This window comes from Chironomus tepperi, unplaced genomic scaffold, assembly GCF_022539635.2.
Source record: "Chironomus tepperi strain 1889 unplaced genomic scaffold, CSIRO-AGI_Ctep_v1 contig_351, whole genome shotgun sequence".
Lineage (NCBI taxonomy): Eukaryota > Metazoa > Arthropoda > Insecta > Diptera > Chironomidae > Chironomus > Chironomus tepperi.
In genome coordinates this window covers 1,129,945-1,150,966 of record NW_027226473.1, presented here as the reverse complement: position 1 = coordinate 1,150,966, position 21,022 = coordinate 1,129,945, and the positions used below count along the sequence as shown (strand labels likewise).

Genomic DNA, 21,022 nt, shown 5'->3' with positions numbered 1-21,022 from the left:
ATTGACCTTTTTGGATGAAATTGGAGATTTAAAGAAGAAATTCAAGGTTGAATCATCTTTAAACCTTTAACTAGCATGGAGTAGAGGCGTATTTAGACGTTTCAATAAAATTACCAACCTGATCAACACAAATTAGGAAGGGTCCACCTGACCACGAAGCTTACAAGACTTCACTAAAGCTCTTTTAATAGGACAAAATAGAAGCTGTCTTAGTTCATTAAGCTATGAGTTTGTCAAATGACAATCATATGGATGCCAGATCGAGGCGGATTATATTTGGTGTTAATAAAAGAGCTTCAGTCGAGCATTAAAACTCCTTCCTCATTTGTGTAGGTCGAGTAATTTTCAGGAAATCCCAAAAATTTCAATCTTGAACCCGATGCTGAGCCCGATGTAGGGGTCCGAATGACGGATATCCGTACCGTCCGTTACCGGTAATTACCGGTAATATCCATTACCGTTACCGTTCATTTCTATGGATTATCCAGCGGTAACAGATTTTTAACGAATTTTTTAAAAATTCAAATATTAAGACCGCAGTTTATTTTTTTGTTTAGGTTAAAAACGTTATTTTTAGAAATGTAGAAAATAAAACTTTTAATGTGGATATTTCCAAAAGAATTTTTAGACTTACCAATTTATATAATTTTTAAAGGAAATGCAAAGCTCAAAAATGCTATTTTTGCTATCACAGTGAGCATTGGATATATTTTAAAACTTGTATTTACACTGGAAATCCAAAAATTACATCTGAAAATCAGTCATTTTGTATGATGAATCCTGAAGAATGATAGAGAGATGAGAAAGGTAACTTTTCAGGTACTTATTGGGTTATGAAAAACTAGATGTTAAGCGCAAGCGGCAGAACCGAAAACTGACCAAAAATAAATTTTTTTTACCCTAAACATTCGGATATATATAGTCGGAATATTACCGGTAATCACCGGTAATTACCGGTAAATATCCGTTACCGTCAAATCCCGATTACCGGTAATTTTCGAATAGCCCGATGCCGATTTGGATCGGCTTTTCATACAAAATTCGAGACGAATTCAAGCTTTCCTCAGAAGTTTAGATACTTCAACTGCTTAATATTTTGAATTCAAGACAAAATTGAAACTCTAGGCAATGTACGGGAGAACAATTTAGGTGATAAGTGTCAAAAACATGACGAAAACGTGACAAAAAGGGGACGAAAGTTGACAAAATTGACTGAAATGACAAACTTTGTGATCTGAATTGTTCGCCCGTTAGAGACAACGTTGGAACGATTCAGGAACATGATACAAAGTGGAAAATACACCAATAAAATAGCAAAAGAGTTCAACATTGTTAAACAATCTCAAACTAAAATTCAAAAAGTTTATAAGCAAAACTTCAAACATGAATACAACTAAGCTTAAATCTGAATTTCCAAATCCTCAGCAATTCAAGAGAGCGAAACTGCATAGCGTTAAAAATTGAATTTCATAAAAACAAGAAGAATAAATTGAAAAAATCCAAGTTGTAGGCAAAAGAAAAATTATAAAAAAGGAAAAAAAAAAACTTTCCTCTCATATTTTCATTTTCAACTCACCTAACACAATTGCAAGAGTCTTTGTTGCCTTCCGCTCCTTTTTCGCTGATGATTTCTCTCGTTTCTTCTTTGATGCTTTATTTACTTTGTAAATTGTGAACCTTTTTTTTCATATTATTTTTGTGATGATAAACGAACGAACAAAGCAAAAAGATCCAATTGCGATATAATGCAGATATAGTCGTGAGTACACAGACATTTTGTGGAATGGGAAAATGTAAAAAAAGAGAAGAAAAAAAAATTTGATTATTTAAAGATTCATACTTTTGTGTTATTCTCTTTGTTGTACAGAGAATGGACGAGAACAAAAAAAAATATATTATTAACAGTACAGATACATTTACAGGCATACATAAAAAAAGCAATAGAAAAAAATGCCGCACAGCTATCAAGAAAAAGAGCAGAAGCATTTGGAATATATGAGGTTATTATATTTGTCTACTTCTTGGTGCTGCAAAGCTTTTTGTTCTGAAGTTGACATAACAATCAGCATGCAAATATGATTTACTGTATTGCAGTGTCTATAGAGCAGGGTGGAAGCTGGAGTATCGAGTAATACATAAGCGAATTTGTCGGTGTGAGAGTTAGGACTCTGTGGCTGAGTGATTATGCAGCAGATCGGATATCTGCATCACTCTGTTATGAGTACGTGGGTTCAATTCTCACCAGAGACCGGTCCCTCAGACATTATGTAGAGTTTTGTTAATATGTGCAAGGATTGACACAATACTAACGGCATTACATCTTGAGTGACACGAATTTAGATGATTCCTTCAGTGAACTGTTAGTACTCTGTACTTAAGGATCTTCTGTTGCTCTTTAACACTAAGCGGAAACCACCTCTATTTGACAGTATTATATGCCTTACAGGCTGTGTCTTAAAGGTTGTCAAATGGAAGCGGTTTTACAGGCTGTGTTTATAGGGTTTCCAAACAGAAGCGGCCTTTACAGGCCAGGCTGTGCCTATAATGCTACCAAATAGAAACGGCTTCCATTTAACATTAATAAAAGAGCTTTAGCGGAGCTTTAAAAGCTCTGCTGCGGACCCTTCTTCATATGAATTTTCATTTGTGTCGCTCAAACATGCAGTTACCCACAAAATAACTCAATTTGAATCATCATCATCCACAAATTTCACCACAGTCAACACCAAACTTCCTCAAAATCCATCTCTATTTCCCAATGAAAAATTCAAATGAATTTATTTACTTTTTTTTTCTTTTCCTTGTCGCCAAAAAGGAACATCGACAAAATAAATAATTTAAAATTCCTCCATGCTTCTCACATCGCACCGCACATCACATTCTTTATGTTTGAACACAGGACTAACAGAAAAAAATGATAACAGATTTACATAAATATAAATAAATGGCAGCTTATGCAAATCTACAAACATAAAATATTTAATTTTATGCCGTGCAAAAAAAAGAGAAAGTGAGAAAGAAAAATACGAGGAGATAAATTTTGCAGCTACAGGTGAGGTAAGAATGGGTGGGAAAAGCTGGTTGAAATAAAGTTAAATAAATAAAAAGCTCTTTTTTGGCACAATTTTGTAAACAAAAATGTTGTCTTGTGCTGTAAATAAATGGCTGATCAAGTTCAGTGATTTTGAAAAATTTTATTTTACATTCAAAATTTCTATTAATTTATATTATGGGATGCGCTTTTATTTAAGGCTGCTTATTGTGAGCTTTTAATAATTTTTCATTTATAAGCCCGAGCAGCAGCTATACAAAAGTTGTGAAGATGCTCATATGGAATCTATTCGAAGTCATGATGAACTCCAAGCTAGGATTCGTCAAAAACTGCAGGTCTGAGCATCTAAAATGCGAAATTCAGTCCTACAGCTCGTGGCCGTACCCTACTCCAAGGTCTTTTAAGCTTCCAAATCTATATAACAACCAAATGAAGCCTTGTATCACTAGGGTAAGCTTCAGCAAATTTAACTACTTTAATGGGATAAAAACAGACATATTGAAGCCTTCAGAGCACCTTAATGGCATTGAATTGGTTCTCTGTAATTAGGGAGATGTAGTGGCACCCCAACCATAATATTTTCGAGCATGCTCACATCTGAAATACTCAGCATAAAGGTAGTATACTCAGAGTGATATGCTTTTATAAATACCAAATGGCTATCTCTTCCACATGAAGGCTTTTAAATGCATTTATAGGAGTCATGGCGGACGTTTTCTCATCCCATTGACCCATCCTAAATTCATTTATTAATGCCAAATGGAGCTCGCTTTCATGTCCTCAACAGAGCTGTGACAAGGCCTATTTAGACATTGTCGCTCGGGATTGTGTATCACGGCTCAATCTGAGGCTACATTTATTGATATCAAATATAATCCACCTCTATTTGGGAGAGATATGGACTTCACACGAAAGCGGCTTCAATTTGATTAAAGTAAATCTATCCCTGAGTCCTGGTGGATTCTTATTTATTTATGTCGCTCGGGCCAGCGACTCAAGAAAGTTACAAACTTATTTTTCTTCAGCAATGGATAATGTCACAGGTATTTTCATAACTAAAGACATTTAAAGTTGTAAATATCACAATTTTGTGACAATTAAGTTAGACATATCTTTAGACATGCTCATAACATACATATACAAAGTACACAGATAAACAAACAAAGAAGTAAAGCAGAAAAGAAAGTTTGTTGTGTATAACAAAGAAAAACATAAATGACAAAAAAAGTTTCATGCAAAGAATAGTTTTTTGTGCTTTCATTCTTATCAGAAGCTCTTTTGCAAATGACATGTGTGAGAAATGCTTGTTGATGAACAAAAAAAGTAAAGAAGGGAATTGAAAAGAACAAAAACAAGCTTTTTTTTGTTGATCATGCCATTAAGATTTCCTGTCCGCAGCGCATTTTTCCCAGATCTTGTCAATGTCTAGTTCCAACAAATTATCTGACAAAGTGTACTGATGCATCAATGTCATCAACAAATTTTCAGCACATCTCATTTCATTTCTCCTTTATAGAGCAACTCAAATGCAATAAAAGAAACACAATAAGCAGAAGCGCACAATTTCACAAGGACATGACAATGAATATCAACAATCAACAGCACAAATATGTGTCACAAAATGTCGTTTAATTCATTCATTAAAAATACTTTTTCTGTCTTAGGGAATGGGTTGGAAATTAAGTGATGCTTTGGGGAGGTTGGGGGACGTGGATTTAGAATTTTGCTACAGATAAATGGTAAAGTTCAAAACCTATTGGTCTGAGCACTTGACCGACAATCAAGAGGCGGGAATCAAACCCCGCTTGAGAAGTGTTAGGACAAAGAAGTGGGGACGGAGTCAAAAAATGCTGTTTCTTCCGCTACGTAACTCACGAACGCTCCCTAAAGTGTTTGCTAAATGTGTGAGCTTATATATTCATCTCGTCGATGCTTTTTTTATGAACACACATTACATCCATTAAGTTGTCTGCAAATGTGTTCGATGAACGTCAGGATCAGGAATGATTTGATTGTTTAGTCTTACTTAGGGGTCGTTTGCTTATTATGGAGCGGATTTTCTTGGGATGAAACGAATTTAGGAGGATAAATAGGAGGTTTTGAAGTCGTGACAGTCAAGCTAGAGCTCTAAGTTGAGTCTACTTCAAACTAAGGACAAATGAGGTCGTTTGCTTATTTTGGAACAGGTTTTCTGGGTGAAGGGGATGAATAGGAAGATTTGAAGTCATGGCAGCTCTTACTTGAGCTCCAAGTCGAGTCCACTTCAAACTAAGGACAAATGAGTCACAAACCCAATTTCTCACACACCATAACAAACCAACCAACCCCACTAACAATCATTCGTTGTTTTAGCCTGTTTGTTTAGCTTAGAAGCATTTATTGCAAGCAACAAACAGCTTCTATTTGTTAGTGAATCAATAGTTTATTTACACTGGCTATACAACCACCCACTGTAGTATTTTCAGTTTACTCTTATTCTATAGTTTGTTGATTCAAATTGGCAATGGATGTGGATAAAGGATTTCTGAGCTGTCTAGCAGACTACGCCTGTTTGCCAAATGATTTTTAGATTCTAGACGTGATGATAAATGCTGTTTAAAGGGTAATTTTAAAGATTTTAAGATAGATTAGGGGTCGTTCACAGAGGAGGAAGTATGAACAGCATAAGGTGATCGCTAAGGCACCGCTGAGTGGTCGTATACACGGTAAGATGCGAATCTGACCTAATGGCACTGTAATTGCTGATTTTGACTTATAATTGATTTTTCAATTGATTAATTGACTGAAATCCGAAGGTAAATGACTTGAAGCAGGTTCTGTTATGCTCTAAATGAGTTATAAGATTGTCAGATTTATTTAAAAAAAAGCTCGCAGTCTATAAATACTACAGATTACTCAGTTCTTAATAAATGTTAAGAGGATTCTGTATATTTTCCTATTAAAAGGGATTTAAAAGTTGCTAAGTGGATTTTTCAGTTATTTCATATCTCTCGACATTATAGAAATAAAGAAGTGAAAGCTGCTGAAAGGATTTTTATTAAATAAGTTGTTATTTTTAATTTAAAAATTGATCTCCTTGAAGTTAATGACTAAAGGATTATGATGGAAATTTAGTGGAATTTTACTCGGATTTTCAACGAACTTTTTGGCAAAGAGATTTGAAATTTAACGGATTTTTTGAACAAAAAATTTGAAATTTAACGGATTTTTGATTTAAAAATTTGAATTTGAACGAACTTTTTAATGAAAAATTTGAATTTAAACGAATTTTTTGACAAAAATATTAAAATTTTAATTAATTTCGACGAATTTTCATCTACAAAACTCCAAAAAGGAGGAGTCAGCACCAAAACACAAATCCCAACCAAAAGAACCAATTCCAATCCACAACTCTAACCAATCCATTATGCAGGACGATAACAATTAAAATTTATTCCAAATTCCCAGAAGCCATACTTGGTATTGTAAAAAGACATCCTTTGCAATGTGTTTAATGCTCACATTAGCATAACAAACATTATAAGGATGTACAATTTATGTTTGCTGATGCAATTTGGAACTATCATTAGCAAATAATTGAATCATTTATCGTTCAATGAACTTACGTCAATATATGAATGTATGATGATGAGCTTAGGGTTCGTTCACTTATTATGATGGATTTTTAATATTTTGGAATGGTTTAGTTTCAGCAGCACTGCTTAATAGATAAGTAAACAAATCTACTGTCATCATTTCCACTGTAGTTCCTTAAATTATTCAATTATTCATGATGAGCTTTAGATTTATTTGCTATAAGTTGAATGGAATACTAAGTCATAGTTCTCATTAGAGAATTAAAGGTAGGAAGTCATCAAAATATTCAAATTCCTCCAAAATCCAGCACGACTGTTGACAAATCTCATAAATTAGAAGCAACAATATATTTTAATCTACAAACAATTATGTGATTTAATTAGGTATCTAAAAACAAGCAGAATAAGTCTATAAACATGACACATGTAAGACTTTACACACTCGTATATTCAGCACAGCTTATTGTCTTAAAAGTGACTACAATCCATAACAATTATTAGACGATAATATCCAAATAATAGTATGAGAAAATAATGAAAATTTGTTAAGATTAAAGCAGCTTAATTCTCATTAATTAACTCTGATAATTTTTTTTTGGTGCTGCTTCTTCTGCTTCTTTAAGCATTTTCATATGAATGCTCTCGACTTCTTTATATCTACATTTTCATGCTCGTTTAGCAGCTCATTTTCAGAGCAAAATTTATTGCAACTTAAACAATCTTAATCTTCTCGTTCATGTATGTATATGAGCATATTTGCATGTACTGAGTTCCGATGGAAGTGGAACGGTCTTAGAGAAGAACTTGTCTGATATTAATTAAATATGCTTCTAACCAAGAATCATAAAAAAAGGTGAATTGAGGTATTTTATGACTATTTGCTTTTTCTGTAATAATTACATATGAAGGTTGTAGGTAAAATGATTATTATGTTTTTAAGGTTCATACAGGAAGTGCCTGATGGATTATTGTGATGGTATATGGAAGGAGCTTATAGAGGAAGTACAAAAATGATTGGAATAGCTTGAAGCATTTCAAATAATATAAAAAGTCAAGTCAATATTCTCTAAAAGCCATGTTTGAGCTTTTGGAATCAAGGGTAGAGGTGGAGTTGGAATTTTTTGGGGATTTCGGGAATTTTGTCTTCCAAAATCAAGCAAAATGAAGAATTTGGTCCAAAAGAGATGCGGGCCCTCGATACTGAATGGGACTAGAACCCACATCTTCCCATTTCCAGTCGCATGCTCGTATTACTGAGTTATCAGAGGGAATATATACTTAATTACAGTTTTAAGCGACATCTCAGAGAAGCCATGGATCACAATTGACCTGTACGGCAGGCGTAGTATGGATGTAAGTAAATCAGGTACGATAAATCGTGTGCAGTTTCAATCGAGCCTTACAACCAAGTTGTACCCCGTAATATAAAAGGTTGTCCACCGCAGGTCTCGTACTTTGAAATCTCCTATTTTATAACCTTGTTTCAGTAACGTTATAAAGCTTAATTTATTCTAAGTACTCAAAAATCAGTAAAGTTAAAACAGCATAAGAGGTCATGACGTTTATACAAATGTATGCACAATTTAATTGCTCTTGTTGCCCGAAAACTTCAACTGCTGTTGTCTTTTATTGTTATTGTAACTACTATTATTTTTATTTTAAATGAAGGTTCAACAATTGTTCATGCTTATTTAGCCATCAGCATTCGTTGTGAAATGTAAAGTGAAATTGCTCATATTTTTACTTTTTTTTTTCTTTTCACATTTAAATGCTGTTGTCGGAATAGGACTATATTATGATGTAGCCATAACTTTTAGTTGTAAAATTTAGTCAGATCACAGATTTATGGGGTTATGGCTGGATGTGAGTGACGGTGGACCTTGAATATTATTTAATATAAATGCAAATGAGGTTGGGTAATAATTTATGTGATTTTAAGGAGATTCCGGGTAGCACAATGCAGTCAATCGCATAAAATGATGATGGTTAGTTCCTATTGATCCACTGTGGATTGCAGGGCGTTAATAAAATGGTTGAACAGGTTACTGTTTCTGACTAAAACGGCTACTATTGAAATGGATTATCATGACCGTAAAAATGGGTCGAAATCAGCCGTGATGATGCCGTCAGGACAACTATGAGCTTCACTGTTCCCATGACAATGAATCGAAGCCGTTGAGGACACGTTGCACTGTTTAGGGTGTATGCTAGTGCCTGAGGTCGACTAGAGTATTACATGGAAACTAATCAACTCTTCCATACAAGCTACAACTCTATTTTAAACTCTAACTCTACCTTGTCCATCTACTATCTTATAACCCAATTTTATATTCCTCAAATAGCAACTAAATCCCACTTTTTTTGAGGAATACGAGCTCTAACTCACTTTGTTACCGTAGATTCATCTCGAAATTGTTAAATTGAATTGAAACTTTTATAGCTTTTTGTTATTAGTTTACATTTTGTCGTATATCCTGACATAAAAAAACTATTTTTCCAGCAATAAATTTTCAATTTTCTCCAAAGAGAAAATATTTTTATGACCATCTAAATCCTCGGATTTCAAAAACATAAATTCTATTCTTTCAAAGCTTATATTTCGCATTGTTGTGTGTACTTGCTGCTCCGAGTGTTAAATAAAGGACCAAAGCACTGGATATAGCTTCGATGTATGTAGAATGTGCAACAAGTTTCCATTTACGTTCATCTTTCGGATGCAATAAATAATTTATATTGTTAAGTTTAATGTACTTTTGTACGTTTACTCGTTTTTCATCTTCTTTTTTTCTTTATGTCGAAGTATAAGTTGAGAGATAATGAAAAAGTGATACTGTAGCTGTGTGTTGTGGCACGTGAGTTTGTCGTGTGCATGAGATGTTGAAAGGTTTGCTGAGATATTTTTAAGAACTGATTCTAAAGGCACATGGCATGAAAAACTTGGAAAATTTTGGACCAAGGCCAGTGTGCCTTAAGCTTCGGGAAGGATTTTGTGAAATTCTACTCGAAGTTAGAGTCATGTTGGCTTTTTGACATTATTTTCCGACTTTTTCACGCCGTTTGCCTTTCGGGAGAACTTTTGTATATTTTAAGAGACATTCAGGCCTTTAAGCCCATTGAACATGACTTTTTGGGAATCAAATGTGCAAATCAACCCTGAAGGTCAGGTTATAATTTGAGTTGCACGTCTAGTATTAAGAACGACTAATGTCTTACTATACCGTGAGAATGCTTATACCTTGTACCGTGATGAGTTCACTTGTATGATTATTGACTGCTAGGGATGCTTTTGTAATGATACAATTCACCATCCTTAGAACTAATCAAACAACCAGCCAACTAACCAACAAGCATAAATCAGTCAACTACTCCAAGTCTCCAACACAAAAATCAACATCCCTCAATTCAAAAAAGCTTAAGAACCACTGCTTCAAAACTATCTTAAAGATAAAAAAGGTAAGTGAATTGAACAAAATTGGATAAATCAATCGAAGTATATTGGTAAGGTAACGATAATGGTAAAGAAAATCAAACTAATATCAATTGCATTCTATGGCTGTAAGGTGCATTTAAAACAATAGATTTAAAATTGCTGTAAATTGTCTTGTTGGAGATGGTCAATAAACTTTTGCTTGCGGGTGTAGATGGAAATTTTTCTCAATTTTTAAAGGGGGACTTTGATTGATTTTCGTAGGAACTTTAGGAAAATTAGGAATTATTGTAGATTGAGGTTGGGTTTTGACCCAAAAAACCTTTTCCTGGATATGTTCTTGACTTTACTTTGACTGTAAATTCACATAGCATTGTCACACAATTTTCTGGATTTTTAGATCCAATTTGGACATCATCCTCAGTATACTACTGCTAATTAAGGTTTCCTTTGTCTGAAATGCTAATTCCAGTCTGAAAAATCTTACAATACCAACTTTGACAGAGCTAGTAGCTTCCTGAATATATACCAATATCCTTCCAACACCCAATTCATATCTCATAAAAGAATCACCGTCCCCAACACATTCTACAATACTTCCTCACATTCATTCCTCCTTTATTCCAATAAATTATTATATAACAAAAAAAGTAGCATCATTTCTCAACTTATTCTTTACAATGAAGAGCAAAAAAAGATGAAAATTGCAATAAAATAATAATAGCAAAATCACAATTTAAAGAGGAAGTAGATACTGCTCAATGCAATGCATTAGATAAGAAATATAAGAAAAGTAGCAGAAGAATTACAGAAAAATAAATGAAAAGGGGGACTAAATTTATGTGAATGTGCATTATTGCAAGCTAAATAAGGAGGAATGATGAAGAAGGAATGCAGAGAGAGAGAGAGAGAATCTTCGAAGAATTACTATATGAATTATGCATCGTCATAACAATGGGTTGAATCATATGAAGCTTTTTAGCTGATTTTTGTGGGAGAAAGGGTAATGCTACTTATATTACACGGAATGGCACATGAATGTTCTCTCAGAGGATGAATTAAATCTAGAAATAAGAGTCTTTGTTTCACGAGAAATGATTAGTCAACCTTGTTGAAATGGGATTCAAATAATGGCCTATCAACGGGATATCATTGGAGTTCAGTGTACAAATTGGCAAAGAAAATGCGCTTGAGAGCTTGCTCTTCTCAAATACATTAATTAAGCATGTTCTAATTGGTAATTGGCAAGTGGTAGCCAGTAATAGGACCAACTTCAGGAGCGACTGAGGGAGGCCATGGATAAAACTTGATCTGTACGGCTAGCGAAGTAAAGTGAGTAAGTAAGCATGTTCTCGAGTGTTACTTTTAGCTTGGATTGTGCTTGAGGCCATGCTCTTTACTTCCTAAGGACAGTAAGGGAGTAAGGACAGTTAGGACACAAAAAATGTACGATTTATATTCGACTTTTGCCATTTAGTCGAGTAACCCCCGATAGTTCAGAGTTAGGAGCATGCAACTTGAAATCATAGAACGCGGGTTCAAGTCCCACTTGAGATCCGTCATCCAGTCAGGACAGCTCATTCACTCTACCCAAACCTCATTAAAATTCAATCCCAAACTTGCTCTAAAATGCGCTCAAATCAAAACTCATCCAAATTATTCATTCACTTCCATTTCATTCATTTCAGCAAGCATTCATGCAAGGAAGTGAAGAAAAAAAAAAGCTTTCAACTTGATGCAGCACATAAAATTTTATAGAATCTAAGAGAAGCAAGCAAAAAAAAGAAGGAAAAAGCATCAACATCATTATATTGTCACATCTGTGAGCATATATATATACTTCTTCCTCCCTTCGAGCCATGCATAATGATATGAAAATGAGCACCATATACACATTTATGAGCGAACGGACATGTGAGAAAGCAAATGCAAGATGAACGGACATGATAAAGGCAAACAAATTACCATAAAATGTAAAGAAGAACGAAAATTTTTCAGATGTGAAGATGTGGATGGGAAAGCTTTTGAGGAAAAGATTCAAACAATATCCCATTCATATCAAATGAATACTTCTTCCTTACAAGTGTCTGTAAGATAACAGATTGTAACAAAAAAGCAATTGTTTGCGGCATACACATACAAACATTTTCATGTCATGATAATGATAAGGAATGTCTGTATGGCTTGATATGAACAGAACTAAAAATGTAATGAAATTTTGTGATTTTGAGTGAATTGTTAAATGGAATTTCTCATATCCACACAGCTATCATCACAAATGAAATGCCACAGCACTGAAATTGGTTAAGCTTTAAATTAATTCATTTGCTTGAAAAACTAAATTATCAAATTTGAGTCTTTTTTTGTGCTGATTGTGGCTTGTGCTTTTTTTCTTCATGTGATTTGAAATTCGCAGTGGGATAGTTTTGGTGAATGTGAACTGATTGTTGTCGTAGTCACTTTTTGTTGGAGAATTTTAAGAGATTCTTTTGGAATATAGAATTGAGAATGTAGAATTGAGTGTTGAGATGCTGCAAAGACACTATTTAGATTATAATAATCATGATAGTCATGAAGTTAGTTAGTTGATCATTTTGAGACTCATGGAAGAGTCGTTGTGGTCTATTTGGAGAATCTTATGGAAATTTAATGATAGAGCTTGATCAGCACATGTTTTAATGACGTCAAAATGGCAGTTTAGTGGACAGTAGAGTCTGAATCAAGTGGCGTCCGTCTGGTACTGATATCGAGTGACCAAATGGACGCTACCTCTAGTGAGCATGCTACTTGTCTGTTCGAGTACTTGGTTTAATTTAAACTATCAGTTTGTCCAACGTTTGGGCAAAATTTCCTTATCTGCTGATCGGAGAGAAAGCTTTTGTGTCGACAGATGTAAAATCTAAAATTAGTATTCCATGTGCATAAAACTTAGCGTGCTTAAGAAATATTTTTAAGGTCTTGCATGTAGGATTTCTGATATTTTGATTGATTTTCAATTTGACATCCAGAAATGCACACTTTGTATGTGCATACTTTATCCTTTTTGGCACCAAAGCTCGAAGTCGACTCAAATTTTCCGAGGTGTCAAGCCGACTCTAGTCGAGAACTTATTACAAAACCTAAGTCGACTTCAAGCTCTGTTTCTCAATTGTGCTTGGGTTAGGTTATGTCCATTCCCAGTATACATCACTAAAATACAACTAAAACATCACACAACATCCAGAATATAATAAAATTTAGATAAAATCAGACAAATTAATAACAAAAGTCACAAAAATGAGAATTGCGCCATTCAAATTCCCCAAAAATTGGACATACTAATTTGACAATTCAAATTCAAATTGAATTTTCCCTCATTTTTGTGCTTTGAAAAAATGAAAGCTCGCGACACTTAAAGAACTAGAAGCACATTATCACACGACAAATTCTAAAAAGCATTCACATAAATTTTAATACATTTTTTTTTTGTTGGCATTTCCATTCATTCCTTGCCAATTTTTATTTTATATTTTGTTAGCTTTACCTCGATGCTTGCGTATTTTTATTATCTTTTCGTGAGCTTTCGCGTGAATTTGCTGACAATGTGGAATCATTTCGTGATAATGAGAGTGCTTGTTGTACGCCAGAACGTACAGCTGATAGTTGCTTTAGTGCGACACTACTACACAATATCAAACAGAATAAAAAGAGAGAGAGAAAGAGAGAGTAAAAATAAAATTGATGATGATTGCATGAGAAATGGATATATTATACAATGAGTAAATTGGCAGTTAGTAAATAAACATTTTTTTCGCTTACCTAAACGTATCCTTTTTTGGTGAAGCATTTGGCGTGTGATGTTTTTTGGATGTCGATCCATTTTTTGTGGCTTTATTGTAATGAACACTTTTATTAACAAATATTGTTGCCTGTGGACTTGCCGGCTGTGATGTTTGATTTGCCGCAAGTACATCTTCAATATTTGATGGCGCATATCCGGAATCGTGATTTCCATTTGCGTCTGATTGATTGGTCGTTATTTGGGCCATCACATTTCTACAAAATGAGAAAGGATATGAAGATATATGAATTTTTTTGTATTTTGACATTGAGATGGAACATCGTTGTGTAATCGAATTACAAGTTATAATTTTGGGAGATACAGCTAGACAGTGAAGAGCGTATTTTTGATACGATTGGTAATTTACAGACAGAATTGTAATTTGGTAGTCGGATCAGGAAGTAAGGCGTGAAATTAATTCAGATAGATGAAGAGGGTGACATAATGATTGAACGTAAATTGGTACGCAAAAGGCATGGATGCAGGGGGTGTGCCTTAGACTTTTTGTATGGTATTCAAGTGTGGGGAACGTGGCTTGGGACTTTTGTTTCAAAAGTTGAAGAATCTTGTCCAAATATTACAAAGAGGGGGTCAAAAAAGGATAGGAGTGTTTAAGGGGTCGTTCATAAATGATGTCCATCCAAAAGTGAGCTTTTCAGGCTCCTCTGACTCAAAATATTCCTAGAAAAATCATTATAAGGCATAAAAGTGCCTTACAGCATCAAACAACCCCAAAAATTGCAACATCATTTATAAACGACCCCAAAAATCACATCAAACAGAATAAAAAGGACTTCCAAATATTCCATTGACATTCAGACATTTCCTGGTCACCAATAAAAAGTCTCTAATTTCAACATGCATCAGTTAATGAAGATATTGAATGCGAAATATTAGATTGAGAATCATTTTTGTGGAAATAATCTCTTGACACATGTTCACACACTCTTCAATGCTCTCAAACATAACATTACTAACGATCCTGTCATATGATATAATAGACATATCAGTAAAGTAGCAAAAAAAAAAAATGTCAGAAGGCAAAATACAAAATGAGCTTTCATAATGAAAACTTACTTGCTTGTTTCTTCCACAACCGTGGCCAGCATAAATTCGGTTGATTTATCGTTAACTATAACATGACAGTCGTCTGCGTCTGCCTCGGGTGACCTAATAAATTTTTCACAGAAACAGCAGTAGCATTAAATGAGAGCATGGAAAATGAAAAACGATAAATTATGTGATCGGTATACAGTATGTGAGTGTATTAGTGTGTAAGATCAAAAAAGGTGTATGAGATGTGACTTTGGTCTATGGACATGCAAGACTGAAGGCAATAATGAAAACCTTCCGATATTTTTTCTGATGAAAATTTATGAATCTAATGAATGAAACTAATGATGTGAATGAGAAAAGTCTTGTCTTTGTCTCTTTTTTTTGTGCCTTGAGAAACTTTTCGTGTGAATGAACTATTATGGGAAAATATGGAAAATTAATTATGTCTGTTGAGAATGGCTGTTGATGTTTTTACTTCATTGGATTGACAACAAAAAAACTTTCTCGAGTGGTTATCTCGAGCATCATGATGGGGCAAATATGATTTTCCGCTGTATAAATTGGCTGAAGACAGCTGTCTCTCCCGAGATCTAAAAGTATTCTGATGGCACAGTCCCGTTGAAGAAATTGACGAAAATCTGTTTTCAGGACAGTGTGTGTCTGACTTAAATTCAGATTCGATGAAATCCAGCCTGAAAGCTGAGTTTTGTTGGCCTGGTCCCGATTTTCGGCTATTTCTACACGTTGTGATCACAATTCGTACACGGTGAAGGCACAAGTCGTAAAAATAGTCGAAAATCAGAATCCAGACTTGACTCTGGTCTCAGGCTGAATTTCATTGAATCTAGCCTGAAGTTGAAGAAACGCTATCCAGATGGTAGATTTTTGGCCATTTCTACGCCATGTGGCTTCTGGAATGTGCCTTGAGGGTATTTTGGATCTAGCAATCAGCATGGCGACTTAGTTGAGCCCTAACGACTACAATGTGCTGCTAGACTATGAATATCGACTTTTGACATGGAAATAAAGCTCAATTACTTTAATTTACGGATTATTCCTTCTGATAATTGACCAGGTAACAGGATACACAGATAGAATTGACATCAACATCAAGGGACACAGTAGGAAACACTTTAAGGTCATTTAACACACAGCTCATTTGGGGTGCTGGGATCGTAACTTACCCCCGATGAAATAATATCGGTGATGTTGGACCGATTAGAATTCTTATTGTTGTCATTTTAAAGCTAAAGAGTATGATCAAATTTAAGATATTTTACAAAATTTATAGAGTCTAGTCACTTAGTCATAATGTAAGGCAAATGATGATAAATGCATCCACATTATTCTCATATCATTAATTTCCAAACAGCAGTTAATTAAAGAAAATAATGACTAAATATTCAGATTATCGAGCAATAATTCAATATTGTGATCAACACTGTTATGGTAAAAAGATTAAGGCACTCAACTTGAAATATTCATTCTAAGATAAAGCAATTAAGAAAGAAAAGTTTCGTGATGAAAATCATTTACGGACCCTTCATTATTTACACTATATTACCCTCAAATTAAGATAGTAAGGCATAGAAAATTAATCAATTGTTAATTAATATATATGTAATTACTTTATGATGTGATGAATCGAGAAAGTTTTTAATGAATTATCAGTAATTTATGATATTTGACCTATTTATTATTAAAGTGTTATATCTGGGGTAGATGAGAATCCCAGAATATTTGATGTGCTTTTGATTTAAGTTAGAAGTTTGATATTAAACACCCCAGGAAGGCACAAGGCGTAGAATTAGTCAGAAATCCAGTCCCAGGTTGATTTGACTCTGGCTTAAGACCGGATTTCATCAAATCTGAAAGGAAGCCAGAGTGATACTAGCCAAGGACTAGTTTCTCGATACACACCGACCACAACGTCCACATCTACCCAATGTATGTACTTACATCTACTATTTCCCCTACTTTACTTACTCACTTACTGGAATCATGCTCCGACTTGGAGCCTAAGTTGTTACAAAATGCCTTCCCATACTTTAAGGTATACCAAAAGGTATGCATCAAGTATGTACATATGGGCTGTTGTAGGGATAGGTGTGTATCGAGACATCAACTCCTAGTACCTTATTTTAAGCTATTTTTACACCTTGTGGTTTCCGGATTAATTAGCAACTCCAAAGAATGTAGCATTGAAAATTCACAGTGTGACTCGAGTGTAAGTCCGATTTCGATGAAATCCTACACCAAGTAAGAGTTCCGCCGGTCTGAGGTAACATGTTTTGCTTGTTTAACTCAGTATACCTTCCAAACTACATTCTGAGACGTGTCTAACGGGGTTTAGTGTCAAAATTCCTATCTTGCCTTGAAAAAATCCACATTTGTCCATTATTTGACGGTCATTAGATCGGTTTTGTGTCTAATTCCCTATAAACTCTTGCATTTCAATTAAAATAATCATAACTTCTCCCAAAAAACATCCTAGCTTCACCATACTAAAATTAATAATCATGAATCACCCCCAAAAGCTTAACGATTGCATTTTCATCACACAATAAATCTAAATCTTCCAAAACTCATTTTTCTCAGCTCCTCAATACCCAATTTAACCCAATTTTAAATCAACAATGATTCATTGTCATTTCTCATGCAAACATTAAGGAAATTAGAAGAAAAGTCAGACGAGACTTTCTCTCTCATACTTCGATTTCTTCGTCTATACTGCAAATAGTCTACATAAATATGTAGAAAATTGAAATTTACTGCCTTTCGGATACATTTTGAAGATGATGAATGGATTGTGAAATGTCGAATGAAATGTAATTTATCTTACTTTACTATTAGTTATCGTTATTGAAAAAGTTTTTGTGAGTAGTGCTAATATGTATATAGAAATTCAGATGATTTTTGTCAAGAAAATCTAATAAACTTTTTAGGAACTGATCTATGCCATATTGAAATTTATTAGTTCCTTGAGGAAATTTCATCAGATTTGTCATGTCTCTAAAAATCAATATTTCTTACCCAGCATTATCATCATCCTCCTCATTTGATCCAGAACCTGTATTGGTCGGTCGCTCCTCTTCCGGTATAATTTTTGAGCTTTTACTACTACCATCATTCATTGTCGTCTCAGCTAATCTCTTTGTTTGTGCTATATTTTCAATTATACTACCACCAGCTGTTAGATCCGATATATTGTGTTTTCTAGCTGCTCGCTGCTTCTTTGCTCTCGTACGAAGTGCCTAAATCGTAAATGAAATGGAATGAAAAGAAAAGCTGAGTAAAAATTTTTTCTTGTGTATGTCTTCTGGTAAGGAATAAATCATTTTGGTGATGGTGGTGGGTTATGCCGATAGTAAGTAGAAATGCTTTTAGTCTTGATATAAGGTATTTTTTTTGTCCTCCTACTCCATCTACTAGAAATCATATAAAAATAAGATATAACATCCGCATCGTATCGGTCGTACTTTTTTTTCTTGTGTATGCTTATTACTATACGCATCTACACACATACACGTGCTATAGAACTCACACTTTTAGACTCACAAATACCCAATTTTCACACCACAGTTACACGACAGTAAATCTCATTGCATAAATCATCATAATAAAATGTTGTAGCAGAAGCTGCTGCGTGTTGAGCAAGAAGCAACGAAGAAGGGAGGAATTCCTTGAATTGATAGAAATACCTTTTAGTCTAGTGCGCATATTTTAATGCTTGAGTGGCTGATGAAATTTCTGAAGATTCTAAAAATTTTTGGAGATGAAGAAATTTGCTAAAAGTCTGAAATTTTGAAGAAATTTTGCAAATTTGAGCAAATATTCGGAGTTGAAGAATTTTGAGAAGAAGTTTCGTGGATCATCAAGGTCTTTTGCCTATTAAGGTTACATTTTTCGAGTGGAACAGGCCATGTTTTATGACAAAATGCATAAATATCGAGTTAATTACTAGACGTATGGTCAAATATGGCTGTGGAGGTTGATCAGAGTGGGTTCTGGGGTATCGAGCCATAAATAGGCTAGTCTGCTAGCTCGATAGTACGGTCTATGTGGCCGAGTGGTTAAGCAACAGATCAGAATCTATATTGCATTTCTGTGAGTTCGATTCCCACCAGAAGCCGACCTCTCAATCATTGTACAGAATGCCGTCCATATGACTTGGATTCTCACAATGACAACGCCATCAAATGGCAAAATGCGCACAAATGTCAAGTCTATAACAAGTCCAAACAACGTCAAGTTCACATCTAAACACACAACCCAACTAATCACACAGCCTATTCAATTTGAATCTAGAATAATAAAGTATGCAGATCACTAAAAACTATCCAAGCATGAACAAGCAAATCTACCAACAGCAGGACATAAAACTATACAAAATCCTGCTAAGCCGTCAAATCATCACCAATGGCTTCCTTTTTACAAATCACATGACAGACTAAAGTGAACAAAAAAGGAAGGAAAAAAGTGATTTTCATTTCATAGCCCTAGCTACACTTAGCTCGATGCGATAAATTGTGATGCTGCTGTGTGCCATCATCTCATACATAGAAACTGTCATATTTGTCAAAAGTATTATTTTATACACAATCGGGTATGGGGAATGAATTTCTAGAGAAAAATTGTGCCTAACGAAATTCTCATCTGGTGGATTTTTTTATATTCCCGCCATGAATATATGCATAAATTGATTTTCTGCTATCTGGATCTGGAGGGGGTTGACAATAAGACGTGGAAATTATAATGTTGCGTTATTTGAAATTCATTTATGGAAATACAAAAAAATCCCGTCTGATTTCGAAGAAATTTATTTAAATCCTCAATAAATTCCATTGTCATCGCCACTCGTAATGAATTTTAATTGATTCATATAGCAATATTTTGTTAACAAAAGCTTATAAGCTTCTTATGGATGTGATATATGATTCCGAGAAATAAAATAAACATGTCATCGATTGACACGATTCGTGTTAATAAATATTGAAGTATGAAAAAATAAAAGTGAATGCAGTAAATGAAGCATGATAACCAAATACGAAATAATTAATGTCTGTGCTGTATAGGAATAAAAATGTGTGACAAATGAGTAGTAATTGTATCGATTTTTATTACATTTTTTCTATTTACAAATCATTAATAAAATCACATAAAACCCCAGACAGCTTTAATGGAAGTCATTCATCGATAAATTCAAGCTTATTAAAAGGACCTTCTTATTGTCAATAACAATAATTATTTTTAGCTAATATTCAAGGTTATGGATCATTAAATTGTGTTGCTAAAGCCATAGGCTTTAATGAGAATTACTATTAATAAATTGGAATGATGAAATTTATGGTTTCTTTTGATATATTGCGATATTTACCCGAGTAATACAAATAAAGAAGGGTTCGTTATGGAGCTTTTAAGGTTTGATGACAGCCATGTCATTCATAACACGTTACAACGTCTCACATTGCTCAATTCTTAGTTTTACGTCTTAAACTACTACAAGTAAGAAGCTGAATTATCTTACTTACTTCCTTCGCCAAGGAAGATAGGAACCAGTGTTGCGCTTGGTATTGAAAATTGGCAAGTGGAAGCCAGTGATAGAGCATGGAGGTCTTGGATCACAATTGATCTGGACGACCAGCGAAGTAAGGAAGTATAGCAGTTTAAGACGAAAAACTAAGAAGCTAAAGTATCTAAACTTCTGAAAAATCACAAGGCTGTTTCGTGAGATTTGAACCCAATTGTCCAAATTCAACACCTATTTTGTGACCTGCATCTTGCCAACTGAGCTATCAAGGCAATTTTGCTTCTTTAGATCTGATTAACTGCTGAAAAATCACTAGGTTTTTGGTGAGATTTGAGCTATCAAGGTACTTTTGCTTCTTTATATCTAATTAACATTATGAAATTATAATGTTTCCCTTGCAGACTTAGGACAAAATCATTTTGCTGAGCATAATTTTTCATCATTTCTTAATAATTTCTCTCGGGATGATTCTGACTTGGTGCCCGATTCGGTTTTACGTCTCTGTCACCATGCCAGAGTCATGCTAGCACAATGTCAGAGTCATTCTAGCACCATGTCAGTG

At 34.3% G+C, this 21,022-nt stretch overlaps 1 protein-coding gene across 1 annotated transcript in view; it reads right to left on the bottom strand.

Moving 5' to 3' along the window:
• The window catches only part of Dop2R (dopamine D2-like receptor), a 110,664-nt gene that overhangs the window by 8,992 nt on the left and 80,650 nt on the right, over positions 1–21,022 (bottom strand). Inside the window, exons 5-9 of the mRNA XM_070645146.1 lie at positions 17,964–18,184; positions 14,952–15,044; positions 13,853–14,089; positions 13,578–13,715; positions 1,577–1,677 (exon numbers count right to left, since the gene is read on the bottom strand). Of these exons, the coding sequence (XP_070501247.1) occupies positions 1,577–1,677; positions 13,578–13,715; positions 13,853–14,089; positions 14,952–15,044; positions 17,964–18,184 (790 nt within the window). The remainder of the gene's footprint in view (positions 1–1,576; positions 1,678–13,577; positions 13,716–13,852; positions 14,090–14,951; positions 15,045–17,963; positions 18,185–21,022) is intronic.